Raw genomic sequence first — 15,358 nt, forward strand, 5'->3', positions numbered from 1 at the left:
CAACCCGCCCCACACCCACTGCTCAGCAGGCTGCTACTTAGCCAGCCCCTCGGGTCCATTTTTAAAAGGGCCCTACAGTATCTTTAAAAAGCTACAGAAAGCGGCACCGTCACAGAAAGCGCCGGCGTTGGGGTCCATTAGGGTCTTGGCCTGCTTTTCAATCGCAAAGGGAGGGGGAACTGGCGCAGCCCACTTTCCAAGCAGGCATCCTCACTAGCCAGCCATAACAACTGTCGGGCGGGGTCCTCTCGGGTTGCTAGGCTACGCCGCGAGAGAACGCCCCCTTAGTGCTTCAGCTTCCTCAACCCGGACGCTTCGTCGGCGTTTGGCTCTGGAACCGCCCCTCTCTCCGAAGAGTGGGCGTGGTTTGCTTTCCGACCGCGCCGAACACGTCGCCTCTCCCAGGCTCGCTCTGGATTGGCCGGGCACCTCCAGTCGTCGGAGGGAGGGGCGTGGTCAAAAGGGGGCGGAGTTTACGAGGCGAAGATGGACCCGGTGCTTTACGTCTTGGCGGCGGCGCTGCTGGCGGCGCTTCTCGTCTTCGTCAGCCGCGTCAGGGGACAGGCGCGCGCGGGTAGGACGGGGGGGGCAAGTTCTCTACGTGGTCCGTAAGGGGGGGGCCCGGAATCTCCCACCTGCTTAGAAAATGGGGCGGGGGGGAGGTTGTGGGAAAGAGAAGCCTGTTTGGGGGTAGGGAGAAGGGAGTTCTAATATAATATAAAATTAATAATATATAATAATATAATACTATAGTATTATATAGTATTATATTATGTAATAATATAGTATAAAATAATATATATAATATTATATTTGACAACATCTTCAAGAGCTTTGTTCTCTTGGGGTGGGTGTCTAACTAAGACCGCCTCTGAGCATGTGCCGAGTGCCTCTTCCTTTCCTCCAAACCTCATGACTGATACCCATTCCCCAGCCCCAGAGCCTGCTTTTCGCTTCCTGGTACAACCCAGTAAGATGGGTGGCTGCTTATTATTATTATTATTATTATTATTATCATCAGTGCCTTTTTCTAAAAAAAATTTTAAAATATTTAGGGTTGCTTTCATTTTCCTACTCATATTGAAATACTCCCCCTCAATGAGGCCAAACTTAGATTCACAAAATGTTTATTATTTATTTGTTTAATTTCTATTCTACCCTATACAGTACCCGAAGGTCTCATGGCGATTCACATAAAATATCAAATACATAAAATCCAAATGAAACCACCACCCAATAAAAAAACTCCGAAAGAGCCAGCACTTTTTAAAAAGGGTATAGGATGTAGATAAAGTCAGGCAAAGGCCTAGTTGAAAAGGAACGTTTTTGCCTGGCACCTAAATGTGTATAGGGGGATACGTACCCCTGCTTCGCGCCAGAAAAAAGCACTGGGCTTTGGGAGTCTGATAGCATCTGGAGATCGCCACGTTGGTAGCAGCACCAGGATAATGAGCAGGAGTTGTTCCTGGACTTATCTGGAGAAGCCTGGCTTCTTTGGATAAAGAATATACTCTACCCCTGACCCGCTGTCCCATTTTTCTGGCACTGCTGGCCTAGGTAATCTGTGGCAGAATCTGTTTTTCCCCAGGCTCTGTATCTCTTGCCCCTTGGAAAGACATGAGTGCTTCTAACCATGTGCAGAGTGCCTTTCCTTCACTGCTACTGTGGAGGTAATTTCAGCGTCACATGTCTGAGCAGGCACAAGCAAACGAGGGGGGACTCCCCCCCCCAACTTCTGATTGTTGATAGTAAGCATTTAAGGAGTGATTCCTTGGCATGTGCAACAATTTTAATCCAAATCAATGCAAAATGCGACTGCTGCTGCCACCTCAATTTGAGCTTGTACTTGCGTGTATTACAGCTCCCCCCCCCCCCCGGTAGATTCTAAGCATGCAGTGGATATAATCACATCTACATGTCTTACTGTGCTTTAGCTGTGCTGGCAGTGCTCACCAGAAATTAGAATAAATAACCACCCTTATTAGATGCACACATGCATGCACTTTTGGTTCTGCTGTGTTTGAGGGCACATCAATCAGGTGTTTAGAGCATCTGCCCCTGTTGCCCCGAGATGAGCCTTTTAAAGCAATTGCACCCTGAACCATAAAGGGGCGCACTATACCAGGCACGCTGTACAGTGGTACCTCGGTTTATGAACACAATTGGTTCCGGAAGTCTGTTCATAAACTGCAGCGTTCATAAACTGAAGCGAACTTTCCCATTGAAAGTAATGGAAAGTGGATGAATCTGTTCCAGACGGTCCGCGGAGTACTTAAACTGAAGCATTCATAAACTGATGCGAACTTTCCCATTGAAAGTAATGGAAAGTGGATTAATCCGTTCCAGACGGGTCCGCGGAGTATTCAACCTGAAGCGTACTTAACCCGAAGCATGGGTGTAATTGGTTCTGGAAGTCTTCATAAACTGAAGCGAACTTTGCCATTGAAAGTAATGGAAAGTGAATTAATCCGTTCCAGATGGGTCCGCGGCGTTCATAAACCGAAAATTCATAAACCGAGGTGTTCGTACCTGTAAACCGAGGTTCCACTGTATTTGAACTCTGTGCCCTGTATAGACTGGGCTTCTGGTCCTTTCTGCGGGAGTTATTATACGTCCAACATCCCTTCTGCGTGGCACTTGACGACAGATCATTAATGACATCTCAGCCATCCACGTCAGCAAGACCCGACATTTCACAAGCCAAGGAGGGCTGTGTTGGGCTGGGTTAGTAATTGAATCTGAAGCACTGCAGGATGTGGTACAGCAGTTAGCTTCTTTAAAAAAAAAAGATAATTGCAAAATTGCACAACTGTGTGACTTGGACACTTCTGTGGGACCCCCCCTCCCCTGCTTTTACACTTCTGGGATATGTTGCATGTAACTCTGGGGCGGGGGATAGTGCATATTAGCACAGAGCACCTGCTCTGAGTGCAGAAAACTCGATCCCTGGCATCTTAGAAAGTTTTAGGTTAAAGTTTTTAAAATTTAGTAAAAGTTTGTTAAAATTTAGTTAAAACTTATCAAATTTTGTATCGTATTTTTTTAGTGTTGTTGTTTTTTTGTATGAAAATATGTCTACCAAGCATTAAGACAATAATACCATATAGGTAGCTTGCGCGAAGTCCATTGCACTGTTACTCCAGGCTAGAAATCGGATCGGTAGGAGCACTTGAGATGTGGTCTGAAGGGAAAGAGAAATAAAAAATACCAGCCGCCAGGAAAACCAGTTATGCTATGAGCAAGGGTAAGAGGGTAACTAACCCATTAACCAGAGGCCTTGGAAAAGGTGAGAAAGTGGTGCAACCTCAAGTTATGGACGTGATACTAGGGAGAGGGGCCTTACAGACAGGGGTTGATGATTCTCACGTGAGAAGCCAGATCAATAAATAACCGGGTATAAAATAAAGGTTGTCCCTTTGCTTGCAACTGCCAATCAGTGTAGACAATACTAACCTAAATGTGCCAATTGGCTCAGGGCAGCTTCCTGTGTTCCTCTGCCCCCTCCTGTTAACAAAGACCCTACCTTTGGAAACAAAATTAAGATAATACTGTGTATATATCTCACACACAAAGTTCTTTATTTGGTTCAGCACTGAGGCCAAGAAAGAGTTCTGTGAAATTCAAAAGCTAGCTCGCTGCTTTGTAGTTTTAGTTGGTCCTGTTTATTTATTTACAATCTGCCATTATTATTATTATTTGTCTACTAATTTGTTCCTAATGGGGTATCGTGATAAGGTGCCTGTTTTGATCCCCCCCCCCCCGGTAGCCAAAACTACTGCATGCATTTGTGTCCACTTCAAGGATTGTGATCATTGCTTCTTGGTCCCAGCATGCCTTGCTGCAACCTTTCAGGGCACAAGCTAACTTTTATCAGTTTGCAGAATTGTTTCCTGACTCGCCATCTTTACACTGTTTACATAGTGCAGGCGGGTCTTATACGATGTGTCTTGGCGATAGCATCTTCCCTCTCCCCTTTTTGGTTTAACATCAAGGCTGCAGGAGAGTTCAGTAAAATTCAAAAGCCAGTTCACTTGTGATTGGGGGGGGGGGCAGCGGCAAGCCAACAAAGTTGCTATGATGCTGTTCTTATTTGGATATTTCCACGAAGCACATGCAAAATAAAATTTTAAAAAATCATGTGGTCCTTTATCCACATCCTGGCAGTGTGTATCTGTGAAGCACTATTTTCTTAAATAAATAATTTGCACAGAGACGTTTCTGTAGTTTTGTGCGAGCATTGGAAGTTCACTCTAGGGCTACCATTTCCATTCCATTTTCATATCCGATTCTAGCAGGTTTTTTAAATTTTTTTACTATCAGTCCATTTATAGTGTGCCCAACAGCCAACAAAGCTGAATATTAACTGAACAACAAATTGTAAAACATCAGAAATAATAGGTAATAAAATTATGATTTTTTTTAACAACTAAATGAATATACAGCATTTTACAACTAAAATGAATATACAGCAACTGTACTCCCAATGACAGGATGGTTTACAATATAAAAACACATACCATAGTAACAAACAAACAAAATACCCCCACCCACACATTTTAAAAGGCCATAGATTTTTTTAATTAGCCAGAGACCTGGGAGAAGAGGAATGCTTTTGCCAGGCACCTAAAGATCTGTAGTGAAGGTACAAGGCAAGCATTCCTGAAACAGGGAGCCACTGCAAATAGATGAACTTTAGATGTTGAATTTAAGTGCAGGCATAACAGGCTACATTTAGAATTAGGGCTGAAGTGCCTAATATATGTATACTGTATACTAATTCCAACCCCATAGCCCAGTTTGCTGAAGAAACCATTACTGTATTCAGATGAACTTTGTGTGGCTGATCGTTCAGGGCACAAGGAAAAAGACATTTTCCAGTTCCTCAGACCCACACAGTCATTGATGTGCTGCAACAGGAATTCCTGTTGCCTGTTTTGAAATAAGCAAAGTAATACATGCTGCTACCTAAAAGAGCCCCCCTCCTCTCCCCTTAAGAACCTTAATTCATGAGTCTAAAAATCACCTGATTGCAGCACTCCTTCATTGGTGCTTCTCACAAGAGATGAGGCAGGCAAGACCCACCTTGCCTTCTGATGGGGCCAGCTCAAAGTGTCTTGTAAATATTACCCCAGTAAGTAGAGGCAAGATTCATCGTGCTCGTTCCATCAGTGCAAGAACTTTTGGCTGCATGCCAGAATTGACCCCCTTTTCTCCCTGTGTGCCCCCAGAATCTGTTGGCTTCCCCAACAGATTCTGAGAGAGTGCAGAGTGCAGGGAGAAGCTTGGGGGCGGGGGGAGTCCCACTGCATAAATGGAAGTCCTTGCGCTAACGGAAAAAACACACACAATACCACCCTAGGTCTGAATTTGCTCCTTGGGGTGTCCTGAGTTTCTCCAATAGCATAAACTCTGAGAAACCTCAGGGCGTATTTCAAAATCCCCGGCTGAATTTGAAGCCAGTACCAAATACTTAACATGTCAGGGAAATCAGGTTTCCAGATGCATCGTTGTTTCGATCTCAGCTGAGCAATGCTTTCTGGGGCATTTGGCTTGCAATCCTATACAGCAGAAGAGATGAACCTGTTTATCCTTCCCCCCCCCCCCCCCGCGAGGTTTTTGGACCCCCAACTCCCATCAGCCCCAGCCAGCAAGACCAATGGCCTTGATGACGTTGGATGCAGCCGTTCCACAACATCTGGCCCCAGGATTCCCCCACCCCTGCTATGCACAGTCGCCTGAACTCAATGGGACTTGCTTCTAAGTAGACATGCATAGGCATGAGCTGTGTGTCCTGTGGGTGGTGCCATTCAGCCATGAGTCCAGTATGCGTTTAACTCCGTGCTTAGTGTGTGCTGTAACATTATTTTCAAAAGCGTTTTGCACATGAATTCCTTAGTAATAGTACTGAAGTAAAAAGACTCGGTTCTGAATAAGCAAGCTCTGGTTGAGACACAATCAAAGATATCCCCTTTCTCTAGGTGATGAGGAGCACCAGCAAAATGTGGCGGCCGTTGTTGCAGCTGGCAGGCCTCAACCCCACACCAGCGAGCGGGGAGAGGGGATGCCCCGACGTCGGAGGAACCTGGGGAACAGGGCGCTGGCTCAGAGACGCTCGCAGCAGGCAGAGGATGCGGCAGAAGGTAACCAATGCAAGCAGCTTCTCCTTGTCAGATTAGTTTTTGGCCATTTGAAGAGTCTGTTGAATCAGACAATTTGCTCCTCTCATCCACCATCCCATCTTCACCCACAGTAGTCAACTAGGACCCACGTGCTCACTTCACAAATGTCTGTTTATTTATAACATTTAGACCCCACTTTTTGAGGATCCAAGGCAACGCACCACGGCAGTTAAAAAACACTAAAAGTACAGTGATCCACTTTGGACGCCAACGCCAAGTCAAACTGACCAAGTGCGAACAAGCAAAGGTCAGGGTACTCAGAGCAGAAATTGCAGCCGCTTCACTCTTCCCCTTCTGTTGCCATGCTGCTGAGAGTAAAGCCATGGTTTGGCTTAGCGTGAACATCCAAATGCAGGCTTGCGGTTTGTTTAGAGCAAGGCAAGCCTTGCACCCAAGTTTGGACATAACCCTAAGCCCAAGCCATAGCTCAGCTCTGGGTAGTGTGGCAGTGGCTGCGATTTCCACCCTTGCATCTCCGCATGCTTGGTTGTTCACACGAAACCGTGGTTTGGTTTAACATTTACATGCTCACTGTTTTACTATGCCAGTAAAATTGCAAACAGCACTAAATCTGGAAAACAAAAGCAGCTGAGCCAGCTGACAAATAGCAGTATTCTAGGAATATCACCTCCAGATTCATGATAGATAATCTAAAAACAGGCAGCTTTCAGATAGCGCTGGTGCCATTTTCTGGTTTGGCCACAACTGTGCAGGCTATAATCTATGCCGGAGTTTGCATGTGGGATAGGAAACAGGGGGGGAACCTCAGACCTGGGGAGCCAAATACAGCCTTCCATATCTCTGTGTTTGGCTCTTGCAATTCTCCCCAGGCCACGTGCCTCAGCCACACCCTCTTCCCCAGGCCCCGCCCCCTCACCTGCTTTGCCACACATCCTCCTTGGGTGCTTTTGCCTGGCTGGAAAGTGCCCTTGGGCCCTGGCCATGCTTCTTGTTTCTCTGGGTGGAAGATAGAGAGGGTGCGTGGGAAAGTGTGTTCAAAACAGCCTACCGTAGAAAGGTAAATTTTATATTCCTTTCCCCACCCTGCCATGTAGCCCCCAGAATGTTCCCCCGATGGAATTGCGGCCCTCGGGCTGGAAAAAAAGATTTCCCTTCTCCGGAGATGGGAGATTGTGGCTCCCAGCATAGACATTGAATTGGTGAGAGAAGTGCCTAGGGAAGGGAGCCATGTGTTAAGGTAGATCAGGAGCCATAGGTTATGTTGATAACTCCACACTGAGAAGTCCCTGCCACTGCCGCCAGTTTGCCACGCGGCCTGCAACAATTCCATTGGTGGGAACTTGCACAACCGCTAGAATGGAAGGTGCTTTGGTTTGCTGTGAAATTGGTAGCACATAAAAAGCCTGCAAGCCGCGGCTCCCTTCCCTCTTTGAAAGGGGACTGTGCTTTTCCACTTTGAAAGTGGCAGAGAGCCTCGTCTTTGATCTACACAAACCGTGCGCCTGCTGAATGCACGATTGCGTTTTAGCGGCGCACAGATGGCAAATTGACAGCTCTGAACTTTTCAACTTGGGGTGGATCTCTTTGAAGTGCAAAGGCATTTCAAAAAGAATGAAATAAGAAAAAAGCGCTTTTGATGTTTTCAGGCCAGGCTGCTTATAATTTCTGTCAAATTACCAAACCCATTGAAGTAATCTCGGAGGCATGGTGCTGCTTGTGTTGAATCCTTCAGTTCAGCGAAGGAGTTCACCATCGGGGATTGAGTCGAGGCTGCATTAGGCTTGAGTCACCTGCCCACTGACCAGGCCATTGCCATAAGTTGGCTCCCTGCTTTTTGACCATGGCTGCTTGATATTGTCAGATACGTCGCAAAGTAAAAAATATTTTGACCTAGTTCATAAGGAACAGTTGTTTAGGGAAGCTTTTAATGTTTGAAGTTTTATTATGTCTTTAGTGTTATGTTGGGAGCCGCCCAGAGTGGCTGAGGAAACTCAGCCAGATGGGCAGGGTATAAATAATAAAATTATTATTATTATTATTATTATGCGCATATGGGAAACCTGTGTCTCTCCTGAGATTTTTAGAGTCCAGTTTCCATCGTCCTTGGTCATTGACCATGCCTGCTGGGCCTGGTGGGAGTTTGAATCCACAACATCTGGAAGTTCACATCCCCACCTGCAGTTTTGTGTTACATAATTTAGCTTTGGGCTTGTACACTTCTCCCTTGAGGTTGCAACAAGGAGACTGGAAGCTCCCCCCTCCCCTGGTCACATGGCAGCAGCGTGTCAAACTTTGAACCTTGCATAAACCATGGTTTACAGCTGGATAAACCATGGTTAAAACTAACTTCAGATCCAGGTTCGGATGTAGCAAACGTTGGTTAGTTGAAAATGGAAGCAAGTGCTTCCATCCTCCTCCTCGCAGCAAGAGTCAGGATCACACTTGGATGAACCCTTCATTCAGGAGCAAACACACACACACACATACACACACACACACATTTCCCTAGTGTCAGCAGCTTGTCAAACTTTGAACCTTGTGTAAACCATGGTTTACAGTTGGATAAACCATAGTTTAACTTCAGATCCTGGTTCGGATGTAGCAAACATTGGTTAGTTGAAAATGGAAGCAGGTGCTTCCATCTTCCTCCTCTCAGCTGTTCTGTGGGAGGAGAGGAGAGGACAGAGAAGGCTTGTGGATGTTAAACCACAGTTTAGTGTTACACCAAGATCTCATTTGGGGGTATGTGGCAGCCTAACGTTTTGATTGTGTTGTGGGGTCACCTGATGAGAGTGGCAACAGTAAGAGTGAGAGTCCCTCACACACGGACCCTGCAAGAGTCAGGATCACACTTGAATGCACCCTTCATTCAGGAGCAAATACACACACAGGGAGAGGGAGAGGGAGGGAGAGAGTGTGTGTGTGTTAAGCCACACATTTCCATAGTGCAGTCATCCCCAAACTTCGGCCCTCCAGATGTTTTGGACTACAATTCCCATCTTCCCCGACCACTGGTCCTGTTAGCTAGGGATCATGGGAGTTGTAGGCCAAAACATCTGGAGGGCCGCAGTTTGGGGGTGCCTGCCCTAGTGTCTCCTTTGGCCTTGTATTGCAATTGCCAGAATCTCTGAACAGAAACGAGAAGACAGAACCAGGCATATTCATAGTCACGCAGGCATATTTCAGAACTGTGGGATCAGAATATGAACCCCTCTAGTTTGGGAAGCCGCAACCTGTTATGAAGCAGGTGCAGACTCCTCCCATTGCAGCCAGCCTTCTTTTCCAGGCCTCCCGCTCCATTTTCCCAGCCAGCTCACAACTGATAAGGAGGAGAGTGATAATCAGCTGAGCCTTGCTGCCCTCTTCCAATTCCCAAGGATGTTCAAGAGTTATCGTTTCTTGGAGTCCTGAATCTTTGCCTCCTGATTCAGGTCATTGTCTCTGTCCATCATCCGATTAGGGTTGGGCGATACATCAATATCCAAAACCACTTTGAAGTCCATATCGTGATATGGGTTTCATAATTTTTGACCCTGCAATATACAGTGGTACGGTACCTCCAGTTACAAATTTCATTTGTTCCGGAGGTCCGTTCTTAACCTGAAACTGTTCTTAACATGAGGCATGCTTTCGCTAACGGGGCCTCCTGCTGCTGCTGCGCCGCCAGCGCGTGACTCCCGCTCGCATCCTGGGGCAAAGTTCGCAGCTAGGAGCATCTACTTCTGTGTTAGCGGAGCTCGTTACCCGAAGTGTTCGCATGGAGGAGAGTGGCTGGGGGAAACCCAGCCAGACAAGCGGGGTATAAATGATAAATTATTATTATTATTACGTAACCTGAGGTTCCACTGTATCGTGAGTCATGATGCGTGTGTGTGTACTATGCAGAAATCATGGTGGGGGGGGAACCGTGAAGCCGGCCAAGGCCTCTGCATAGCTCCATCCCTATTTCAGACATCATAATATATTGGTATTTTTTGCAATGTTTAGCTGGTGATATATCATGATGTCGAAAACCAGGTATTGCCCAGCCCTAACGCCAATATTTTCTGTGTTAAGATAGATTCCCCTCCAACCGGCTCAAAAGGTTCTCTCAGGAGCTGGCAATAAATATTCATTGTAACAGATGAACAATTTATAACTATCCTATATAAATAGCCTAAAATCAGAATCATTCACACATGAATAGCATCACATCCCAGCCCCCAGGAAAGACTTAAGAAGTTTCCTGAAAGACAGGTAGAAGCCAGCCAGGTTGGCCCCCTGTTGCGCGATCCCTTTGATAATGGGCTCTCTCTCGTTACTTTTTCATTTTCGTGTCTTAATTATTTAATATCCTTATGCAGAGGAGAACGATGGAGCGGAAGCAACTGAATCTCAGTTTTCTGGGAAGGTTGGAGCAAAGAAACAGCGGAAGCTAGAGGAGAAACAAGCCAGGAAGGCTCAGAGGGAGGTGAGTGTTCTCCAAAGTTTGCAAAGCAGGGATAAGGAACTTCAGGCTTACAGGCCAATCGCAGCCCTGCAGGATTCTCCCTTCATGGACCTGGTTTGCTTGACTCCCTCCAACAAGGCATACACCTCACAAGCCTTTATTTGCACCCCAACCATTTTTGCCTGGCTGGAATGTGATACTTGTCTGGATGGGGGATAGAGAGAGGCTTGTGAGTGTGTTTCGTTTCATTTCATTTATTATTATTATTATTATTATCATATTATTATTATTATTATTTTGAAATAAATAAATTTCTGTTTGATTTTCCAAAATATAAACATACAACACAAAAGATTACAAAATCCAAATATCGAGATGACTCTGAATCTCCTTACTTCCCCCCCATCCCTTCCATGGGTCCTATTGATTCTATTTTCAACTGCATATCAATACTTCTCCCATTTTTCATCTTCCTAGATTATCTATACATTCTGTTACATTACAAGTGTGTTTAAAATCCTGCTAATGTTTTGACCTGTTTACAATGATTTTGTATATACATTATAAACATTTCCCATTCTTTTTAAAATTTCTTGTCTTCTTGATATCTGAGCTTCCCAGTTAATTTTGCCATTTTGGCATGGCCCATCAACTTGATTTGCCATTTTTCTCTGGTCAGGACTGTCGCTTCCTTCCATCTCTGGGCTAGTAACTCATTATTATTATTACTATTATTATTATTATTATTATTATTATTTACTGCCCATCTGATCGGGTTGCCCCAGCCTTTCTAGGCGGCTTCTAGCAAAATATGAAAGCACCATAAAACATTAAACATGGAAAACTTCCTTGTACAGGGCTGCCTTTAAATGCATTTATTTCTACGCCACTTTTCACTCAACACAAGTCACAAAGCGCGTCGCAAACAATGAATAACAATAGCAGTTCCAACATGTCATCTAGAATTATTAACAAATCCTCAGTAAAACCATTAAGGGACATCAGTAAAGCAATCACTTTGTCTAAAACGCCATTAACAAGACATCTGGAAAAAAACAAGCTCAACAGCACAACCACAGCAAAAGTCGTATTATAAGACTTGCAAAGCATCACAGCACAAATAACCCATGAAACAATGTTTGCAACATTAGCAAACTAGCAACCAAAAACAAACGAAGCACGGCCGAATTCACATGCTCTCTCTCCCCACCTCCATGACTCATAGTCTTCAACTCAGTTCATAAAAGACACAAGAGATACAATGCCCGTGGCAGCGACTCTGTTTTGAAGGCAAGGTTGGTGGGAAAAGCCCTTGTCTGATGGTCAGCGCCAAGTCTCTTTCCCCCTGGAAATGAAAGGCAATGAGTCTGTGCAGAAATTAGCCCATGTTACAAAGGTAAAAAAAACAAAATGCCTTTGGGCCAGCGGCAGTCTTTCAGCCTCGCCTGCCTTGTTGTGAGGATGAAATGGGGAGGAAGAGAGCCATGTGTGGCAACTTTGAGCTCCTTGGAGGAAAGGTGGGGTATAAATGCAAAAAAATAAATTAAATAAATAAAGAGGGGGCAGAGGTTCTTTGCCAAGGGGGCGGGGCCACGACTGAGAAGGCCCCGGGGTGGGCCAACACCTAGGAAGCACCCAGAGGGCTTTCTGATTACAAGAACCAACTGAGAAGGTTGATATGGGGAGAGGTGATCTTCTGGTCAAGGTTGGAGAAGCAAGGGCTGGGTGTGGACCCTCAGACCTTCTCCCCTGGCCCTTCAAAGCGACACACACACACACATCACAAGCCCTGCTTGTCTCGCCAAGTGGTTTTGCCTGCCTGGAATGTGTCCTTGGACTCTGGCCATGTCTCTTGCTGGGATGGAGGCGTGTGTGTGAGTGTGCCTACAGACTAGCCCTTCACAAAGGTCACATTTACGTTCGTGGCTCCGCCTCCTTTTGCCTCTGGCCCTGCCCACCGATGGAATGCGGCCCTCGGGAGGTTGTTCAGAAGGGAAGCTGGCCCTTGTGCCAAGAAAGGTTCCCTCCCCACTCCTGTCTGATGTACTTGGGTCACATGCCCTACATACGTGTGTGTGTGTACGTGTGTTAGGTGGCTAGGTAGCAGGTAGATGCGCTTGGCCTGCAAACTTGCCAGAGAATAACACTCACTTTTTTCTCCCCGCTCCCCAATTTCCAAAGGCCGAAGATGCGGAACGGGAGGAACGGAAGAAGCTCGAGCAGAAGCGAGAGGAGGAGCGTCGCAAAGAGGACGAGCGACTGCGCCTGGAGGAGGAGAAGCAGGTGGGCTCTGCCGTGGGGCGAAAGGATTGGGATTTGAATTCAGAAATGTCCCACGTGGGGACCTGGTGCGAAGACATCAGATAGTAAACCACCACGGAGGAGGCTGCTACGCCACCAGGAGCTTTCTGGAGAAAAGGCAAAAATATAAATATAGAATGCATCTTACACAGGGGTTCCGTTTCAAGGGTTCCATGTATCCATGCAACCTTGGCTTGGCTAGCTGGTTGGGGGGGGGGGGAGAATGCTCCGTACTGCTGACGTAAAGCTTTTGAGCTCTCTGCCTTGCTTGTGGGGCGATAGGTGGGGAGACCCGCCTAGCGTGCTGACTCCGGAAGGTCAGGGATGCTCACACAAGATGAGCCTCGCGAGAGCATCCCACAGCCAACGGGCTGAGCCTTGAAGCTTTCTCCGTAGCTTGGATTTAACTTGCGCACTTTCAGCCAGCCGGCCTTCCAGTTGCACATGGTTGAAATTGCACAAGTCAAATGCGCCCCTAAGATGTGATAGTACTGCGATATGTGCCATAATTTTAATTGGCGGTGGATGGCTTCGAAAGAGGATTGGAATTATTATTATTATTATTATTATTATTATTATTATTAGCTGCCCTTCATCAGATTTCAGGGCAGTTCACAAGATAAAAATAGAAGGTAAAAGCACAGATAGTTAAAACAGAAACAACAAAAACAATACCCCCTCCCACTAAAACACATTTAAAAGGCTGTAGAATATTAATCAGCCCAAGGCCTGGTTAAAGAGGAACGTTTTGCCTGGCACCTGAAGATATATAATGAAGGCGCCAGGCAAGCCTCCCTGGGGAGAGCATCCCACAAATGGGGAGCCACTGCAGAAAAGGCCCCGTTCTTGTGTTGCCACCCTCCTGACCTCTCGCAGAGAAGGCACATGAAGAAGAGACTCAGAAGATGAACGCAGAGTCTGGGTCGGATGCTAGCTACTAGTTCCAATGGCTATGCTCTGCCACCGCTCTGGAGCACCTGCTGGTGGGAATCACAGGTAGAAGATGCAGAAGCACGGAGAGTTCTGTTGCACCCGGGTCCTGTTTGTGGGCCTTCCCACAGAGATCTGGCTTTCGAGAGTAAGACCAAGAGGTTGGACTACATAGGCCCCCTTTGTCCCAGTCGCTTCTTCAAAAACTTCGTATACGTACAGCCAGGCCAGCACTTCATAAGTTGGGAGACACTAAAAAAAGGGGTTGCTGTTGCTGCCGTTGTTCTTTGTGCAACGCCTTAGGGTTTGTTTTAGGTGCTTGATTAAAAAGTAACACGCCGGCTCACAATCTTAATAGAAATGACACACAAGATAAAAGGGAACAGGGGGAGAGAGAGCGCGCAGGAGCATATTCAGGGCACCGTTTCCTCATCAAGTTATATAAATGCATGCAGTTACAGAGGTTTCGTAATACCCTCAAAATGCTTCGCGTCTGCAGCCCTGCAAAAGAAGATCCTTCTTACTCTCACGTTGCAAATGGGGGCAGGGGGGAGGCTGAGAAAGAGTGGGTTGTGTGAAATCGTCTGGCAGGTTTATGAGCGAGGTGTGATTGTATTGGGCACTTCCTGCTCTCAGCTCAGTCTTTGCCTCTGTGCTGCAGCAGGCCTCTAAGACAGTGTTTCTCAACTTTTTTTGGGCCAAGGCACACTTGTTCCATGAAAAAAATCACGAGGCACACCACCATTAAAAAAGTTAAAAAATTTAACTCTGTGCCGCCCTATATTGACTACCGTGTTCCCCCCTTTTTAAGACACCGTCAGGGGATGTCTTATTTTTTTAAAATTTATTACTGTTTTTATTACAGTACTTGTATTACAACTTGTGGCGGGCTGGACCGTGTGTGTGTGTGCGCGCACACACACACACACATACGCCCATGCCTTCCCTTCCTCCCCGCGTTCAGATGGAGCAGGCTGGGCTGGGGAGGGGGCACCCCGTCGACACTGGGTCTCAGCTTGCGCTGAGGGGCTGCAGCCACCCTGTCAGGAAGGGCCCCTATCCCGGGGTGTCCATGACCGTACTGCTAATGTGCCACTGCCAAGCAGCACAGAGGAGTCCTCCTCCTCCCTCCTCGCAGGCTCTCTGCTCCGCGGCGCTGCTGGGCTCTCCGAGCGTTCTGCGCTGCAGCAGCCGCCGGTTCTGGGCTGCGGAGAGAGCAGGCAGGGCGAGCACGCGCAACCTGCAGGAATTGATGCACTCCCGTCTGCGGCGCGTGCAAATGCAAATGGCCCGGGAGGCCTGCCTCCGCTAGGTCGGGTCTCCACACAAGGCGCCTTCGCCGCCGTAGCTGCAGGCTTCCCGCGGGGGCCGCCTGCAAAGCGCCGCGCCGAGGCTCCCCGGGAGAAGGCGCGCAGGGGCTGAAGCCGGAGGCAGCGAGGGGCAGATTCCGGCCCCGGTGATGTCAGGCCTCCCCATGGGACCGGGGGGGGGGGGATCTCGCTCAGCTTCGTCACTCTCCCGGACAGCAGCAGCAGCGAGAGGAGTGCACGCTCGGCCC

At 47.2% G+C, this 15,358-nt stretch overlaps 1 protein-coding gene across 1 annotated transcript in view; it reads left to right on the forward strand.

Annotated features, from left to right (window-relative positions):
* The first annotated feature begins 450 nt into the window (after positions 1–450).
* Positions 451–15,358, forward strand: part of DDRGK1 (DDRGK domain containing 1) — a 33,944-nt gene continuing 19,036 nt past the window's right edge. Inside the window, exons 1-4 of the mRNA XM_035101173.2 lie at positions 451–574; positions 5,979–6,140; positions 10,484–10,590; positions 12,751–12,852. Coding sequence (XP_034957064.2) covers positions 487–574; positions 5,979–6,140; positions 10,484–10,590; positions 12,751–12,852 — 459 coding nt within the window. The 5' untranslated portion in view covers positions 451–486. The remainder of the gene's footprint in view (positions 575–5,978; positions 6,141–10,483; positions 10,591–12,750; positions 12,853–15,358) is intronic.

This window comes from Zootoca vivipara, chromosome 9 (genome assembly GCF_963506605.1).
Source record: "Zootoca vivipara chromosome 9, rZooViv1.1, whole genome shotgun sequence".
NCBI lineage: Eukaryota > Metazoa > Chordata > Lepidosauria > Squamata > Lacertidae > Zootoca > Zootoca vivipara.